The sequence below is a fragment of the Phoxinus phoxinus genome, assembly GCF_949152265.1.
Source record: "Phoxinus phoxinus genome assembly, chromosome: 14".
NCBI classification, from domain to species: domain Eukaryota; kingdom Metazoa; phylum Chordata; class Actinopteri; order Cypriniformes; family Leuciscidae; genus Phoxinus; species Phoxinus phoxinus.
In genome coordinates, this window is record NC_136889.1 from 26,951,321 (window position 1) to 26,969,060 (window position 17,740).

The 17,740-nt window shown below is 41.9% G+C and overlaps 1 protein-coding gene across 4 annotated transcripts in view; it reads right to left on the bottom strand.

Moving 5' to 3' along the window:
• Window positions 1-3,006: 3,006 nt before the first annotated feature.
• Window positions 3,007-17,740, bottom strand: part of agpat5 (1-acylglycerol-3-phosphate O-acyltransferase 5 (lysophosphatidic acid acyltransferase, epsilon)) — a 60,141-nt gene continuing 45,407 nt past the window's right edge. For 2 of the 4 annotated variants that reach the window (XM_079635923.1, XM_079635922.1), the window contains exon 9: window positions 4,700-6,049. In XM_079635923.1, coding sequence (XP_079492049.1) covers window positions 5,824-6,049 — 226 coding nt within the window. In that variant the 3' untranslated portion in view covers window positions 4,700-5,823. Of the gene's footprint in view, window positions 6,050-9,426; window positions 9,534-17,740 lie in introns of all 4 variants that reach the window. The other 2 variants (XM_079635924.1, XM_079635921.1) reach the window with 2 other exon arrangements.

Here is a 17,740-nt window from a genome sequence, read left to right on the forward strand (position 1 = left end):
TCTCGGTCACGGGATCCAGTGAGAAGCGCTTGTATTCAGCAAGGAACACAAATGTCTCAGTGATTTAAACCGGTTTAAAGGCAGATGAAGCGGCGCTGACGAACAGGAGAAACACTGCGCGCAACGATACAGTCAGAAGCTTTCCGTCGACACATTCCCATCATTTACCACGGATTTAACGTTACTGTAACGTTAGCCTAGTAATATTAACTGCACCATGAAATGTGGGATATATATATTGAATTGTATAATATTATTAATGTAGACAATGTATTTGTCATGATTAGTGTTCCCTGTCTTGTCTATTAGTTTTCCCAGGTGTCTCTTATTTTTCCCACGCCCCCTTGTTATCCTGTTTAGCTCGTTTGTCTCTGATTATTTAAGACCTGTGTTTCTGTCCTGTCCTTGTGAGTTCTTGTTTAATGTTTAACGTTGATGTTGGTTGTTCTCGTTCCCGAGTCCCGTTATCCTGTTTTCTAGTGTGTTAATAAAACGTGTGCTGCATCTGGATCCTGCCTCTTCTCTGCTTCAGCCGCACCCTCGTTACAGAAGAACTCACCGCAACGTGATCCAGCAGCCATGCCTTCCTGGAATCCAGACGTGCAGATTCTCCGTCTCCATCAGGAGAATCGCTCCATAGAGGAGTACGTCGCGGAGTTCATGAGACTGGCGCCTCTCGCGCAAATGAGCACCCAGTGCTTGAAGATATTCTTCCACGGGGGATTATCAGACCCACTTCGGTCACAGATGCCCGGACCTGATCCTTCCGTGACTCTGATCCAGTATGTCGAGTGGGCTCTTTCTATGAGCGGTTCGTCGTCCGCAGTGGGCTTAGCGGAGGAGGTACGGGTGCTTCACGTGGGCTACATTCAACCGGTGCTTCTCACGTGCTCGGCCAAGCCTACGCCGCGGGAGGTTCCCACCGAGTCCGCGCTGCACGTCAGCCCAGCCGAACCCGCGCTGCACGTCAACCCAGCCGAGACCGCGCTCGACGGACCAGAGCTTTACGTCAGCCTCGACGAACCCAGTGAGCCGAGTGAATCGAGTGAGCCGAGTGAATCGAGTGAGCCGAGTGAATCGAGTGAGCCGAGTGAATCGAGTGAGTCAAGTGCATCCTGTGAGTCTACTGAGTCAAGTGCTTCCTGTGAGTCTACTGAGTCAAGTGCTTCCTGTGAGTCTACTGAGTCAAGTGCTTCCTGTGAGTCTACTGAGTCAAGTGCTTCCTGTGAGTCTACTGAGTCAAGTGCTTCCTGTGAGTCTACTGAGTCAAGTGCTTCCTGTGAATCTACTGAGTCAAGTGCTTCCTGTGAGTCTACTGAGTCAAGTGCTTCCTGTGAGTCTACTGAGTCAAGTGCTTCCTGTGAGTCTACTGAGTCAAGTGCTTCCTGTGAGTCTACTGAGTCAAGTGCTTCCTGTGAATCTACTGAGTCAAGTGCTTCCTGTGAGTCTACTGAGTCAAGTGCTTCCTGTGAGTCTACTGAGTCTACTGCATCCTGTGAGTCTACTGAGTCTACTGCATCCTGTGAGTCTACTGAGTCTACTGCATCCTGTAATGAATCAAGCCCAGTGAAGCGCCGTCGCAGAAGGAGGAGGAGGACTCGTTGGGCTCGCCAAGCTCCGGAGGGCGTTCCCAGACTCCTCGCCCTGCCGGCCCCGCCTCTGCGCCTCGCCCCGCCTCTGCGCCTCGCCCTGCCGGCCCCGCCTCTGCGCCTCGCCCTGCCGGCCCCGCCTCTGCGCCTCGCCCTGCCGGCCCCGCCTCTGCGCCTCGCCCTGCCGGCCCCGCCTCTGCGCCTCGCCCTGCCGGCCCCGCCTCTGCGCCTCGCCCTGCCGGCCCCGCCTCTGCGCCTCGCCCTGCCGGCCCCGCCTCTGCGCCTCGCCCTGCCGGCCCCGCCTCTGCGCCTCGCCCTGCCGGCCCCACCTCTGCGTCTTGCCTTACCTGCGCATCTCGGGCTTCGGGAGCCTTTTCCGGTGGCGGTTCCCAGCCTGGAGGTCTTGGATTTCCCCAAGTATTTTTTGGGGGGGGGGCAGGAGGTGCCCTGTGAGGGCCATGAAGGATGCTTCGCCCTGGAGGGCCATGAAGGATGCTTCGCCCTGGAGGGCCATGAAGGATGCTTCGCCCTGGCCGCCGTCACGTCATGCTCCGCCCTGGCCGCCGTCACGTCATGCTCCGCCCTGGCCGCCGTCACGTCTTGCTCCGCCCTGGCCGCCGTCACGTCTTGCTCCGCCCTGGCCGCCGTCACGTCTTGCTCCGCCCTGGCCGCCGTCACGTCATGCTCCGCCCTGGCCGCCGTCACGTCTTGCTCCGCCCTGGCCGCCGTCACGTCATGCTCCGCCCTGGTCTCCCACGCTCCATGGCCCAGGCCCGCCTTGCCTGTGTCCTGGTCCCGTTCCCCTGCACGGGCCTGGCCCTCCGTCCCTCCCCCAGGATCGCTTTCGCTCTGCCCCCCGCCTGGTTCGTGTTTGGAGCGTCTGGAAGCCGCTCCTTTGTGGGGGGGCTATGTCATGATTAGTGTTCCCTGTCTTGTCTATTAGTTTTCCCAGGTGTCTCTTATTTTTCCCACGCCCCCTTGTTATCCTGTTTAGCTCGTTTGTCTCTGATTATTTAAGACCTGTGTTTCTGTCCTGTCCTTGTGAGTTCTTGTTTAATGTTTAACGTTGATGTTGGTTGTTCTCGTTCCCGAGTCCCGTTATCCTGTTTTCTAGTGTGTTAATAAAACGTGTGCTGCATCTGGATCCTGCCTCTTCTCTGCTTCAGCCGCACCCTCGTTACAGTATTAAAGGACTAATGGAATATAATTACAGTTTTTAATAATGTATTTAGGCTACTGGTTTTCATAAATACCATAGAAACCATTGAGTTAAATTTTATCTGTGGTTATCATGATCTAAATGCATGATGCTGGATGACCAATGGTTAATTTTAATAAAACTAAAGAATATTACATTTTACCAAATAAAAATAATGTTGTTACTTTTTTTTAACAGATGTTACTGTTTTTTGTTAATGAACATAAATTGTATAAAGTAAATCTGCATCCTAACTCAAGCTAATACTACTGAAATAAAGATATTTATTTTGTTAAGGAAAAATGACAAATGTTTGAATGTTCTAACTCAGATTTGTGAAATGTTCCCCTGTTTGGCAAGTGTTTGCCATGATATGTTCTGACAATAAAGAGTAGTTTATAAACACAACGCTCTGGTTTCTACAGCTTTCACTTAGGAGTAAAAATCTGTCTTTAAACTTGAAATAAATAAAGATTTGACATGTATCCATAATTATCGATATCGACTGATATAAAAAAAAATATTGTGATATTTGTTTTGGGCCATATCGCCCAGCCCTAATACGGCCACACAGTTCCTTGATTCTTACGCCGGAATGAGAGTAGTTCCTAGCCATATAGGCTTGGAAAATCGCAACTTTTCATTTTCCGTCGATCTTAGTACACGGTTTAACTACAGAAGAGTCAAGTTTTAAATAGGAAAAATATTGAAACTCGTTGGTCATTTTGAAAGAAATGCTACTGGACTCATCAGAATCAATGATCTATGCTAAGCTATGCTAAAAGTGGTACCGTCAGAGTTCGGCTGAATGGATTCGAAAACGGTAAAACTCAACTGTTTAACTCTGGGGGAGTTGTAAAATGAGCCTATTTCCAAAAAAAGTGGAGTATCCCTTTAACTGGTTTGGGCTTGAAAAAAAGAATCCGTTTATTTAAAGAAGCCAGTGCAGTTTTCGGTCCAGTTGTGGGGGGTGGGGGTAACAACAAAAGCCTTGAGCCATTTATTGACTAAAACCAGACCAACATTAATCAGAAGAAAACCCAACCATGACTTTTCACCATAGGTCACAATGTTTTCAATTTTAAACATATCTGAAACCAATCTGACAATACACGGAAATATGGAACACAAATTAAAATTCCCAGCACAACAGGGTCAACATGACAAAGACAAGGATAACACTGCTTACACGTTGATTAACATGAATAGGTAGAGACAAAATTTCTAATGTAAAAATACCTCATTGGATACATCTATAGATAATGGTGCATTTTGGAAAACGACAGAAAAGGAAAGACAAGAATTATGAAAGCAATTAACCCTTGACTGTAAACGTGAATGAACTAAATCTGTATCTAAATTGAATGAAAAAATTAATGATTACCTAAAGGCACTTTTGTGTTGGCAAAGGCTTAAATTTGTTACCCCCCCCAACCCAACCCAACATATGTAGCTTGTAGATGTAACCTTGCAAACTACAGTTTTTTAAAATAGCTTGCCCAACACTTTCTGTTTTTATAGGTTTTCTGTAATTGTGGGAACCCAGCTGTGATCAGTGATTTTGTCAGCAAGCACTTGAGTTAAAGTTTAGGATTGTACATTTATACTGAATGCATTTGTGCTATTGACAAATTTTCATGTAAGATTCCCACTCTCCAAAGATTCAAATTCATTTAACATTAAAATATTTGTAGATCATGGATTTCAATGACAATCACATTATAAACTATGGGTAAGTGCAATAAGCAGCAAGTCAATAAATCTTTTTAATGTGGGAGCCTACATTTTTAGATCTTTAGATCTAAAGGAACTCAAAGGCTTTCAGTAGAGGGAAGTCCTGTTAAAGCTCAGGCAATAAATATGGTCCACTAAAACTAAAAAGCTTTAGTAGCACCTTTTTTCTTTCTCTTTTGGGTATTGTAAAATAGTAAACTTAATCAATTTTATTTCACTTAAATTAACTATGCTACTACTAAAATCACAAAGCTTTAAAATACAGTTGATGGCATTTGCAAGGTTATAAGTCAGTCATATAATTGAGTTTTTATATTAAAATCAACCACTGAACCGTGAAACTCCATGACAAATGTCTCAGATTTCTCATAATGTGGATCAAATTATTGCTCTTGATTAAATTATGGAAAAAAACTTTGAAAAGGGCTATGTGGAGACTCTTCAAAGAAAGAAAGTGACATATTTGGAACCACATGAATAAGACAGAATTTTCATTTTTGACAACTATATTTTAATACCCCTGCAACCAGCAAGTTTAGCAACAATCTTTGAAATATTTAGCAATAGTGCAAACCTTTTAGATATCTTAAATCAAATAGAAAGATAACTTATGTGAAACACATACCGCCAAAACCCAACGCATAAAAAATGCATTAAGCAAAATCAAATTCAGCACAAAATAATAAAATACTCCAAAAGTTCTCAAGAACATCAAGAAAGGTGAAACAGACTCTGTAAACAACTGCCATTATAAACCATTCATAATATTCAGAACCACAAAAAAAAAAAAAGTCTTGCATACTGAATTTTAAATGGTTAAATGACAAATTTTTTTTTTTTCAAAACTGCTACCCAACCTTAATATAAAATTGTATCTTTGTTACAGGTTATCTATTTGTGCATTTCAGATTACAGTTAAGTTCAGATGGAACAGAAACCCTCACACTGGGTCTACATCGCAAGCGAATGATGCAATGCAACAAAACTGAAACATTCATTTTCAAACATCTGTCTACAGTGCTGCAAGCATGTTGTTGACAACTGGAATGTTTTCGTTTTTTTGCATCTCATTGCTTGTTTGCAGTGTAGACAACGTACAGTTTAACTTGAAAGTTAGGAGTGTAAAAAACCAAATGATAAACAGTAAATAAGCCTCTTGGTTACTGGTACACAAAAAAAAAAGAAAAAAAGTAACTAATGAGAAATAAAGAATATTATCCAACGATGAAACCTAAAAGTGTCTGTGTTGATATAGGCAGTTAGGATGGACGTATTTTTTATTATTTTTTACATATGGCTAGCTTATGGACTTACTTTTACCCACACCCATCCAATCAGAGTCCCATAGAGCCAGGTATTGAGATAGAGTTTTCTACCTGACTCTGTTAACAGCATTGGTAAAGTGAGACCACCCAAAATCAGCAGAGAAGGCAATGTCTTTGTAAGACTAAGAGGTGACTTTCGACCTTCTCCAGGGAACCTGCACTTTTTCTCAGGGTCTTCAGACTCGTAGAAAGTGGTAAGAAGCCTAAACAGAGAGAGTAACACATTTGTAAAACATGCTTTGAACATTTACTTTGGTGCAACTAGATTAATGGCAGTGACAGGACTTACAGGTGAAACTCGAAAAATGTTAATATCGTGCAAAAGATAATTTAGCTTAAAAGGTGAAACTAATATATAGACTCATTACATGCAAAGTGAGATATTTCAAGCCTTTATTTGTTATAATTTTGATGATTATGGCTTACAGCTTATGAAAACCCCAAATTAAAAATATTGTGAAAAGTTTTTCATAGCTGTAAGCCATAATAATCAAAATTATAACAAATAAAGGCTTGAAATATCTAATTTTGCATGTAATGAGTCTATATAATATATTAGTTTCACTATTAGTTTAAGTTGACACATTAGTTTAAGTTGAATTACTGAAATAAATTAACTTTTGCATGATATTCTAATTTTTCGAGTTTCACCTATATTTTAAAAGTCTAGCTTTTTTTAATACACCAAACAGCAATGCAGCGTGATGAACGGCAACATGCAGATTACAACATGACAAAAATAGCAGTTTTACAGATGAGCAAACATCCCAACACACTCTCCTATAATGTAGCTTGACTCTAGTTTAACTACTTTAAACTAAAGTACAGTAGGTAGTCAACCAAAATGCCAATGTCTCACAATAAGCCTATTCACCTTATCCCCCAGAGTTAGATAAGTCCATACATACCTTTTTCATCTCCGTGCGTGCTATAAGTCTGTTTGACGCACCCACCGCTAGCCTAGCTTAGCACAAAGACTGGATGTAAATGGTTGCAGCTAGCATACTAATCCAAATAAGTGACAAAATAACGCAAACATTTTCCTATTTACATGTTGTGATTTGTATAGTCACAGAGTGTACAAAAAACAAAGTCACATGAGACAGACATATTTTAACCGTATAAATACTGGGAACTATGTTCTCTGAAGGCGAAGCACTGCTACTTGAGCTGAGTGATAACCGTAGCAGAAGAAACAACAGTCTTTCACAGTCTCAGGTGCTGCGATTTTCACTCCGCCCAAGTAGCAGTGCTTCGCCTTCAGAGAACATAGTTCCCAGTATTTATACATCTAAAATATGTCTGTCTCATGTGACTGTTTTTTGTACACTCTGTGACTATACAAATCACAACATGTAAATAGGAAAATGTTTGCGTTATTTTGTCACTTATTTGGATTAGTATGCTAGCTGCAACCATTTACATCCAGTCTTTGTGCTAAGCTAGGCTAGCGGTGGGTGCGTCAAACAGTCTTATAGCAAGCACTATAGATAAAAAAGGTATGTACGGACTTATCTAACTCTGGGGGATAAGGTGAATAGGCTAAAGTCCCAAAAAGTCGGAGTGTTCCTTTAATTACAACCCAGTCACAAGTGAAAACACCAAGTCACTCACTATCAGGAGGTGCAAAGGGACAGTTGGCTTCTTTGCTCAGGAGGCTGGAATTTGACATTTTAATTTCTAAATTAAGAAAAAACGAATAAAAAATGACTATTAGTAATAAGATTAATTATTGTGTTGCGCGCAACTCCCGAACAACTGATGACGAGCATGGTTTGATCTTTGGTTGATCAATCAGCGGAAAAGTGCATCTCATTCCTGCCCACATGTAGAGATAGAATATTCAAGCTGTTTATTAATTTTCTACCCCTGAACGGTGTCACTGATATAGTTTGCTATGGTCAATTTTCCAACCATATAAGATGTTTTTGAACATAGCAAACCATATAAAGATGTTTTAGTCTTTCATAAAGGAAACTCTAGTTTAATCTGTGATAATCACATTTTTGTGCTTCGCTTTGAACAGTTATCTGCAGCCTTTTTAATGCTTAAGTTGGATCAACATCGCAAACGTGACGCTCGTGGCCACCCGCAGACGATGGAGGAACCAGAGGCGGCCGGAGCAGCCGCTGCAGCAGAGGAACGAGACCCGCCCGGCGGTCAGGAGGAAGAGCCCGGGCAGACTTGTCACTAGCCGTGTTTCCATTACGGATTTGCGCAAAACTTTTGTGATTTTTTCCAAATATCGATACAAAACTATTGCGAAATGATGGCATTTCCATTAACCGATGTTATGCGACTAAAGCGTAATTTTTTCCTCTCGCGATAAGTCATTTAAAAAAATCATGGCAACAGACGTTGGTAGGTTTATATATCACAGCCACCGCACTAGACATTATTATTATTATTATTAACGGAAGGAGACGTAACGTTAGGCGTGTTATCCAAGCATTAATGGTAAGGAAAGACCCTTATCCTGTGAGCGGCACATATCAGGTGTTTCTCACTCATTTCTGCTTCTTGGTCTTGATTGTGGCATTTCATTGAGGTTTAGAATCCAGTATTCCTGTAATTCTTTTGTCTTTAATGAATTTAATAAACAACTCTGTCACGTATTCTGTCCGAACACACCGCGCCTTCTAAGTCAGGTCACTGTAAATGAGCAAAAACTGTTTCCATTGCAGTTTTGCGAAATATTTATTTTTCGAATTGCCTCAAAAACCACCTCATGCGAGCGTAAAAACTTTTTTTGCGATAAATGGGAGTTTTTGCGAAATTGATGTTTCCATTGAGCGTATTTTCAATTTGCGCAATTGAAGGGTAATGATATGATTTAAAACTCGACTCTTCTGTAGTTACATCGTGTACCAAGACCGACAGAAAAGGAAAAGTTGCAATTTTCTAGGCCAATATGACTAGGAACTATACTCTCATTCCTGCGTAATAATCAAGGAACTGTGCTGGCGTACCACGGGTGCAGCAGGTGCAATGATATTACGCAGCGCCTGAAAAAAGTCCCCAGCTAGAAAACTTCCAACGTGACCGGCACTAAGTTTGTAATATCATTGCGCCTGCTGGTACGGCAGTTCCTTGATTATTACGCAGGAATGAGAGTATAGTTCCTTGTCATATTGGCCTAGAAAATCACAACTTTTCATTTTCTGTTGGTTTTAGTACACGATGTAACTACAGAAGAGTCAAGATTTAAATAGGAAAAATATCGAATGCTGGGTTAAGTCTGTTGGGTAATTTTGTTGGGTTATTTTATCACATTTTAAACACCTTTGGGTAGTTTTAATTTTCCAGTTGTTGGGTTAAACCTGCTGGGTCGCAACGCTGGGTTGTTTCTGCCCAGATGGGTTGTTTTACGAGCTTCGCGCCTAGGAGATGTTTAAATACGCTCCCAAACTGTCATTTTGAGAGGACAAAGGGACAAAGCAGCTGGGTGCAACTGTTTAAAGGTAAGTTTTATTATTAATCATTTTAAATTAGCATAAATATAACTTTTTTCGTGGCAACAATTCTTAAACCTATACAGACTAAAATTGGTGATGCAACTTGGACGAAAAACAGTTGTTACCTCAGAATCAGATGCTATTGACTCGTATAGTCATTTTCAGGTATGCGAGACGATGGATTAATAGTTCATGATTATGTACCACACGGAACCCTGAAATATGTGAATATCTGTGAAAACAGAGGAAAGGGTCGTTTCTGTCACTGATAAGCGAATTGAACAAAGTGAGTCGAGTCACTCAAACAAAACAATTGAGTAATAGGCCTGACACACTGCTCTTATGTAAAATGCCTGGAGTTGTCCATACCAACATGTAAAAGACAATAAAAAGTATGTAAAATCGATTGCTCAATTGGTGCTCCCTGATCGATTGCTCCTGTCTGCCTCGATGTGACTGCTGCTGCTGCGAGTTTGTTTGTTCGAGGCTGTAAGCTCCGTCTAAGCCTCGTATTAGCTTCGTATTTCTTTCTGCTTTAAACCATTATTTGCTATAATTTCTAGTTGTTTATACTACTAAATACAGCTTACCCAACATCTCAGATTAATCTCATTCATCTCCTGACATTGCTAGCTTCCATTATTGTTAGCACAACACGCTAATAACTCCCTAGCCTGTTAACTCAGTTATTTATTTTTCTCTCACGTGCCCGCGCCTTTGAGTTCATTAAAGCCCAGGTGAGTAAGAATCAGTCAACAGACACGGTGAGTAATGTCTTGTCCTGTTATTGTCACCTGCACTTCATGTCACATGTTAGCCTTCTCTGTCGGCAATATAGGATTTATATGTGATAAATGCAAGGAGACAGTCAGGCTGACGGAGAAGATTTCAGAACTAAAGACACGCATCCAAACTTTAATCGAGAATAGTAAGAAGAGTGCTAGAGCTTTAGATAATTTTGGATTCGCCTAGCCTAGTGAACTCTTTACATGATTCGGTTCCGGCTGAAGTAGAGCCCGTGCAGCAGGGCAGATGGGTGACAGTGAGGGATCTCTCTAGTCGCGGATCAAAAAAACACTTTTCCGTTCCGATAACAAATCGATTTGCCCCACTCAGTGAAACACCCACTGAGAATTATGCTGATTGTGCCCTGGTAATTGGTGATTCGATCACACAGAACGTGAAAATAGAGACACCAGCCTCCATAGTCACATGTTTGCCGGGAGCCAGAGCGCCTGATATCAAAGCAAATTTAAAAGTGCTGGCTAATGCTAAACGTAAATTCTCTAAGATTATTATTCACGTCGGCACTAATGATGTTCGACTCCGCCAGTCGGAGATCACCAAAATTAATATTAAAGAGGTGTGTGAACTTGCAAGTACGATGTCAAGCACTGTAATTTGCTCTGGCCCCCTTCCTGTTTGCAGGAGTGATGAGATAGTTAGTAGATTGTGTTCACTCAATGGCTGGCTGTCGAAGTGGTGTCCGTTAAATAATATAGAATTCATAGACAATTGAAAAAAGTTTTTGGGGCAAACCTGACCTGTTGAAAAGAGATGGTATTCATCCCTCCTGGGATGGTGCTGCTCTTCTCTCTAGTAATTTGGCTCATAGTCTTAGAGATAAAACATGACAATCTGGGGCTCAGGTCAGGAAGCAGACAGACTGGCTTAACCGACCGTATGCTAGCGGCCTCACGTCACCAAGGTCAGATAAATCCCATCACATAGAGCCTCTTTCACCTAGATATCATCATATAGAGACTGTGTCTGTCCCCGAATTTTGGAAATCCAAAAAACGTTCAAACCAATCTAAGGTTAAAAATTTAATTGATGTTTAACAAATAAAAAACGGATATAATACAGATGAGCAAATGATAAAGCTTGGGTTGCTGAATATTCGATCTCTTACTTCAAAAGCGCTAATAGTTAATGATATGATTTCAGATTATAACCTAGATGTGCTGTGTTTGACAGAAACCTGGCTAAAACTAAACAATTACATTACTTTAAATTACAGCAACACCTCCTCCTTTGCGTTTCAGACGAGGTTCATGTTTATAACCGTAATCTTGTGGGGTTGACTCATTTATAGTAATATTTTCAAAACCACTAAGAAATCTAGTTTTAAATATAATTATTTTTAAGTGTTGGTGCTTAATTTAAAAATATATAGTGTAAAGGATAAATCACGTTTGAAAATTCTGCTGGCTACTGTATACAGGCCACCAGGGCACCATACAGACTTTATCAAATAATTTGTGGACTTTCTATCAGAATTAGTATTGGCTGCAGATAAAGTACTAATTGTTGGTGATTTTAATATACACATAGATAATGAAAAAGATGCATTGGGATTGGCATTTAAAGACATTGTAAACTCAGTTGGAGTTAGACAACACGTCTCAGGACCTACTCATTGCCGTAATCATACTCTAGATCTAATACTATCACATGGAATAGATGTTGATGCCGTTGAAATACTGCAGCAGAGGGATGACATCTCAAATCATTATCTAGTCGCATGTAAATTACATTTAGCCAAGGCTGCAAAGCCGACGCCGTGTTATAAATATGTTAGACCTATCACTTCTGCCACTAAAGATTGCTTTATCAATAATCTTCCTAATCAGTTTCATCATCTCAGCATCCAGGATAGCTTAGAAGAACTTGATATTGCAACAGAAACTTTTAACTCTCTCTTTTCCAGCACTTTAGACACAGTTGCTCCGTTGCGCTTAAAGAAGATTAAAGAACATAGTCCAACGCCGTGGCACAATGAGCACATTCAGGCCTTTAATACCCCTTTTCCACCAAGGCAGAGCTGGTGCTGGTTCGGAGCCAGAGCCTAGTTTCAAATCGGTTCTTTGTTTTTCGACCACCAAAGCACCAGCTCCGAACCAGTAAAAGTGGTTCTTAAGTAGCACCAAAACATTGCTGGGCTAGAGTAAGAACCGCTTGCGTCAGGGGCTGGGGGCGGGGTTACCGTGACCAACAAGACGAAAAGAAACTTGTGACCGCCATTTTTTAAATAGCTGCTAATCGAGCTAATAGCTGCTCGATTGTAATCTCCGTCTATGCAAGTTACGGCGAGCTGCACGAACGCGTTGGATTCACCGTGTTTGGATGCCGATGTGGTTTCGCAAAGCCATGAGCATCAATAGTAACGCAACGAACGCCATTGTTGATGTAAGACTTGTTCGAGATGCATCGGAGCGGCGCGGACCGATCAGAGCTTCGGGAGTATTTGAGGAGCATACGACTCCTTGTGCTTTTGGATCGCTTTCGCAGTGCTTTAATGTCACGTGGTGATAGGTCTGCGTGAAGCCGAACCATCTCGAACAAGCCTGGTGTGTTTTTGTTTGGCGCTGCCGCGCTAGCGTTGCTGGGCAACATGAGATGTATACACAGTGACGTACGATCTGGCTCTGTTTTGGCTCTCTAGCCTGTGGAAAGGCAAACCGGTTCTTAGAAGAACCGTCAGTAGAACCAACTCCGAACCGGCTCTAGCTCTAGCTCTGAACCAGCACCTGGTTCTTGTTGGTGGAAAAGGGGTATAATACCCCTTTTCCACCAAGGCAGAGCTGGTGCTGGTTCGGAGCCAGAGCCTAGTTTCAAATCGGTTCTTTGTTTTTCGACCACCAAAGCACCAGCTACGAACCAGTAAAAGTGGTTCTTAAGTAGCACCAAAACATTGCTGGGCTAGAGTAAGAACTGCTTGCGTCAGGGGCTGGGGGCGGGGTTACCGTGACCAACAAGACGAAAAGAAACTTGTGACCGCCATTTTTTAAATAGCTGCTAATCGAGCTAATAGCTGCTCGATTGTAATCTCCGTCTATGCAAGTTACGGCGAGCTGCACGAATGCGTTGGATTCGCCGTGTTTGGATGCCGATGTAGTTTCGCAAAGCCATGAGCATCAATAGTAACGCAACGACCGCCATTGTTGATGTAAGACTTGTTCGAGATGCATCGGAGCGGCGCGGACCGATCAGAGCTCCGGGAGTATTTGGAGAGCATACGACTCCTTGTGCTTTTGGATCGCTTTCGCAGTGCTTTAATGTCACGCGGCGATCGGTCTGCGTGAAGCCGAACCATCTCGAACAAGCCTGGTATGTTTTTGTTTGGCGTTGCTGGGCAACATGAGATGTATACACAGTGACGTAAGATCTGGCTCTGTTTTGTCTCTCTAGCCTGTGGAAAGGCAAACCGGTTCCTAGAAGACCCGTCAGTAGAACCAACTCCGAACCGGCTCTAGCTCTAGCTCTGAAACAGCACCTGGTTCTTGTTGGTGGAAAAGGGGTATATGAGAGCAGCCAGAAAAATAGAGCGCAACTGGAAGAAAACAAAATTAGAGGTATTTCGGATTTCATGGAAGGAGAGCTCGATTGCTTACAGAGAGGCTTTAAAAGCTGCTAGATCTGCTTATTTTTCAACCCTATTAGAAGAAAATAAACATAATCCTAGGTATTAATTTGAAACAGTGGCTAAACTAACGAAAAAGAAAGCTTCAAGCCCAGAAGTTTCCAAGCAACACAGCAGTAATGACTTTATGAACTTCTTCACTTATACGATCGATAATATCAGGGACAAAATTATAACTATGCAACCGTCTAATACAGTATCGCATCAGGAAGTGCATTGTAGTCTCCCTGAGGGAAAATTTGATCCATTTGTTGCTATAGGAGAGGAAGAATTTTGCAAACTCGTCAAATAATCTAAATCGACAACTTGTATGTTAGACCCTATACCAACTACTGAAAGAGATGCTTCCAGATGTCATAGATCCTCTTCTTCTTAATATCATTAATTCATCTTTGTCTCTAGGATACATATCAACAACCTTTAAGCTAGCTATGATTAAACCGTTTGTTAAAAAAAACGCAACTTGATCTTACAAAATTAGTCAATTACAGGCCGATCTCGAATCTGCCTTTTCTGTCAAAGATATTAGAAAAAGCAGTATCCTCACAACCAGGGCTGGACTGGGACAATTAATACAATTGAACTATACTCCACAGTGATGCATCCAAAACACAAGCTATAAGCTGCATTGGATCTTTTGTAAAGCTGTGGTGAGGACCTCTGTCCCTCTAGGGGGGTTCGGGGGCATGCCCCCCTGTAAGAAAATTGTGTGCATTTTTATGTTAAATTCATCAATCTGGTGCAGTTTGAGAGTTCAAAATTAAAAGCTCCAACCCATATATTAAGTGCGCAAATTAAACAAAGGAAAAATCAAACCTCTTTTAGTAACAGTATCTGTCTACATTAATATTATAACTATTATTATGTAGTGTAATCTCATGACAGTAGCCTAATAGCCATAAAACAATTGTAAAACAAATGCACTGAAAAATAAAGGAAACTTTCATAATTAGTTATGTACTAATTTCTATACTTGAAAGAGATAAGCACGTGATCTTTTATTTTGGCGGAAACTGCATCAAGCTTTTATTTTGGCGGAAAACATGGATACAAACCTGATATAGTAAATTGCTGTAATCGTCAACTATGCAGATGTGGAAATAATGCGTAACTGGGTAATGGGTTCCTACACTCATAGCCTAAGTGTTTTGAAAGTAGTTCTGCTTACCGCGGACTCTACACTTTCTCATCTCTCTCCTAAACCTCCTCACTATCATCATTATCACTGGAGCTGATGAAGTTCCTGCTGCTGCAGAACATATATATTTTACACATTTTACAGCGTCTGCTTGAAGGGCCTGTATTTATTTTTCACACTATTTCCCTGCACATTCCGTGCGTTTCTTCTCCATCTCTCCGACTATTTTGACAGATACACACTGACACGGCACGCTCGCTCAAAGGGGGAGGTGTTTAAAGATGTGATTGGGCCAGCCCAGTGTCAATCAAGAAAACAACCAATCTGATCTTAGATCCAAGAAAGCAAACGCTGATCTACGCGTTTCATGGGCCGGTCTGTCAGTGGGAAAAAAACTAACACTTACGTTTTTTGACCAATGCATTACACCGGCACTAACCCAGCGCCGTCAATTAAACAAAACAAAACGAATGGGCCGCCGATGTATGAGTTTTATGGGCCGTAAAAAAAAAAATAAAAAAAAGTATGATAGGCTATGTATCGGCCCAAAAAGCACGTCGGCCCACCGGGCATTTGCCCGGTATGCCCGATGGCCAGTCCAGCCCTGCTCACAACTGTGTTCCTTTCTTGAAAGAAATTATATCTGTGAATTATACCGGATTTCGACCGTACCATAGTACCGAGACAGCTCTTGTTAGAGTCACAAATGATTTGCTCTTATCATCCGATCGTGGTTGTATCTCTCTATTATGCCATCAGCCATATCACCCTGTAGCCCAAGACTGGTTTCCCACTGAAGCTAAGCGGGGCTGAGCCTGGTCAGTACTTGGATGGGAGACCTCCTGAAAAAACCAGGTTGCTGCTGGAAGAGGTGTTAGTGTGGCCAGCAGGGGGCGCTCACCCTGTGGTCTGTGCCGGTCCTAACGCCCCAGTGTAGTGACGGGGACACTATACTGACAAAGAGCGCCGTCCTTCGGATGAGACGTTAAACCGAGGTCCTGACTCTCTGTGGTCATTAAAAATCCCAGGATGTCTTTCGAAAGAGTAGGGGTGTAACCCCGGCATCCTGGCCAAATTTGCCCAGTGGCCTCTGTCCATCATGGCCTCCTAATCATCCTCCTATATATACTAATTGGCTTCATCACTGTCTCCTCTCCACCAGTAAGCTGGTGTGTGGTGGGCGTTCTGGCGCAATATGGCTGCCGTCGCATCATCCAGGTGGATGCTGCACATTGGTGGTGGTTGAGGAGATTCCCCCCTTCTATGTAAAGCGCTTTGAGTGTCCAGAAAAGAGCTATATAAAATGTAATTATTATTATTATTATTAGTGTTACTTGATCTTAAGTGCTGCATTTGACACCATTGACAACGACATCCTTTTAAATAGCCTCAAACATTATGTTGGCATTAGTGGAATTGCACTAGCATGGTTTAAATCATACTTATCTGACCGTTATCAGTTTGTAGCAGTAAATGACGAGATGTCTTATCGATCACAAGTTCAGTATGGCGTACCACAAGGCTCAGTACTAGGACCGCTGCGGTTCACTCTGTACATGCTACCATTAGGAGATATCATTAGGAAACATGGAATTAGCTTTCGCTGTTATGCCGACGATACTAGCTGTATATAGCTGTATATTTCTTCAAAACCTAATGAAACTTACCAATTCACAAAATTAACGGAATGCATAGCTGATATAAAAAGTTGGATGACTAGTAATTTCCTACTACTAAATTCTGAAAAAAACAGAGATTCTAATTATTGGACAAAAAACGTCCACACGTAATAACCTAGAATACTGTCTAACACTTGATGGCTGCTCTGTTAAGTCTTCGTCATCGGTTAGGAACCTGGGTGTGCTCTTTGATACCAATCTTTCATTTGAAAGTCACGTGTCTAGTATCTGTAAAACCGCATTTTTCCATCTTAAAAATATATCTAAATTACGCCATATGCTCTCATTGACAAATGCGGAACAATGAGTTCATGCGTTCATGACCTCAAGGCTAGATTATTGTAATGCTCTACTGGGTGATTGCCCTGCACGCTTAAACAAACTACAGCTAGTTCAAAACGCAGCAGCTCGAGTTCTTACCAGAACCAGGAAGTATGACCATATTAGCCCCGTTCTGTCAACACTGCTTTGGCTGCCTATTAAACATTGTATACATTTTAAAATATTGCTGATTAATTACAAAGCACTAAATGGTTCAGCTCCGCAGTACTTGAGCGAGCTCTTAACGCATTATAGTCCTTCACGTCTATTGCGATCTCAAAATTCCAGCCAGTTAATAATACCTAGAATATCAAAATCGACTGCTGGCGGTAGATCCTTCTTCCTACCATTGTCCGGGAAGCAGACACACTCTGTCAGTTCAAAGCTAGATTAAAGACACATCTCTTTGACCTAGCATTCACATAATGCATTATAGACTTCTATAACTCAATGTAAGGCTGCATAGATTAGGTCAGCCGGAACACTTCCCTTAAATCCTGATGTACTCGTTACATCATGAGAAGAATGGCATCTAAGCTAATTTTAATGTCTTTGTTTATCCCGAGGTTTTCCCGCAGACTGCCGGATCCAGGCCGTATCCCGATCTGACGAAGGAGCTTCGCCTGGACCCGATGACAACGCAGTGCTGAAGTGCCAACTAGCCTCTCCCTATGGAGGATCCCTTTACCACTCTACAGATAAAGCATTGTGGAAAATTTGCGTATCTACCCCGTAGTGATAAAATAAAATAAAATAAAATTCTGTATCAAATTTATAGGCAGGACAAGTAGTTTGTTTAGGCTTGGTTTGTAGAGAATTACAAACATGCGCACATATATTCAAACGCACATAACTATAGAATTAATTCTTGATGCGCT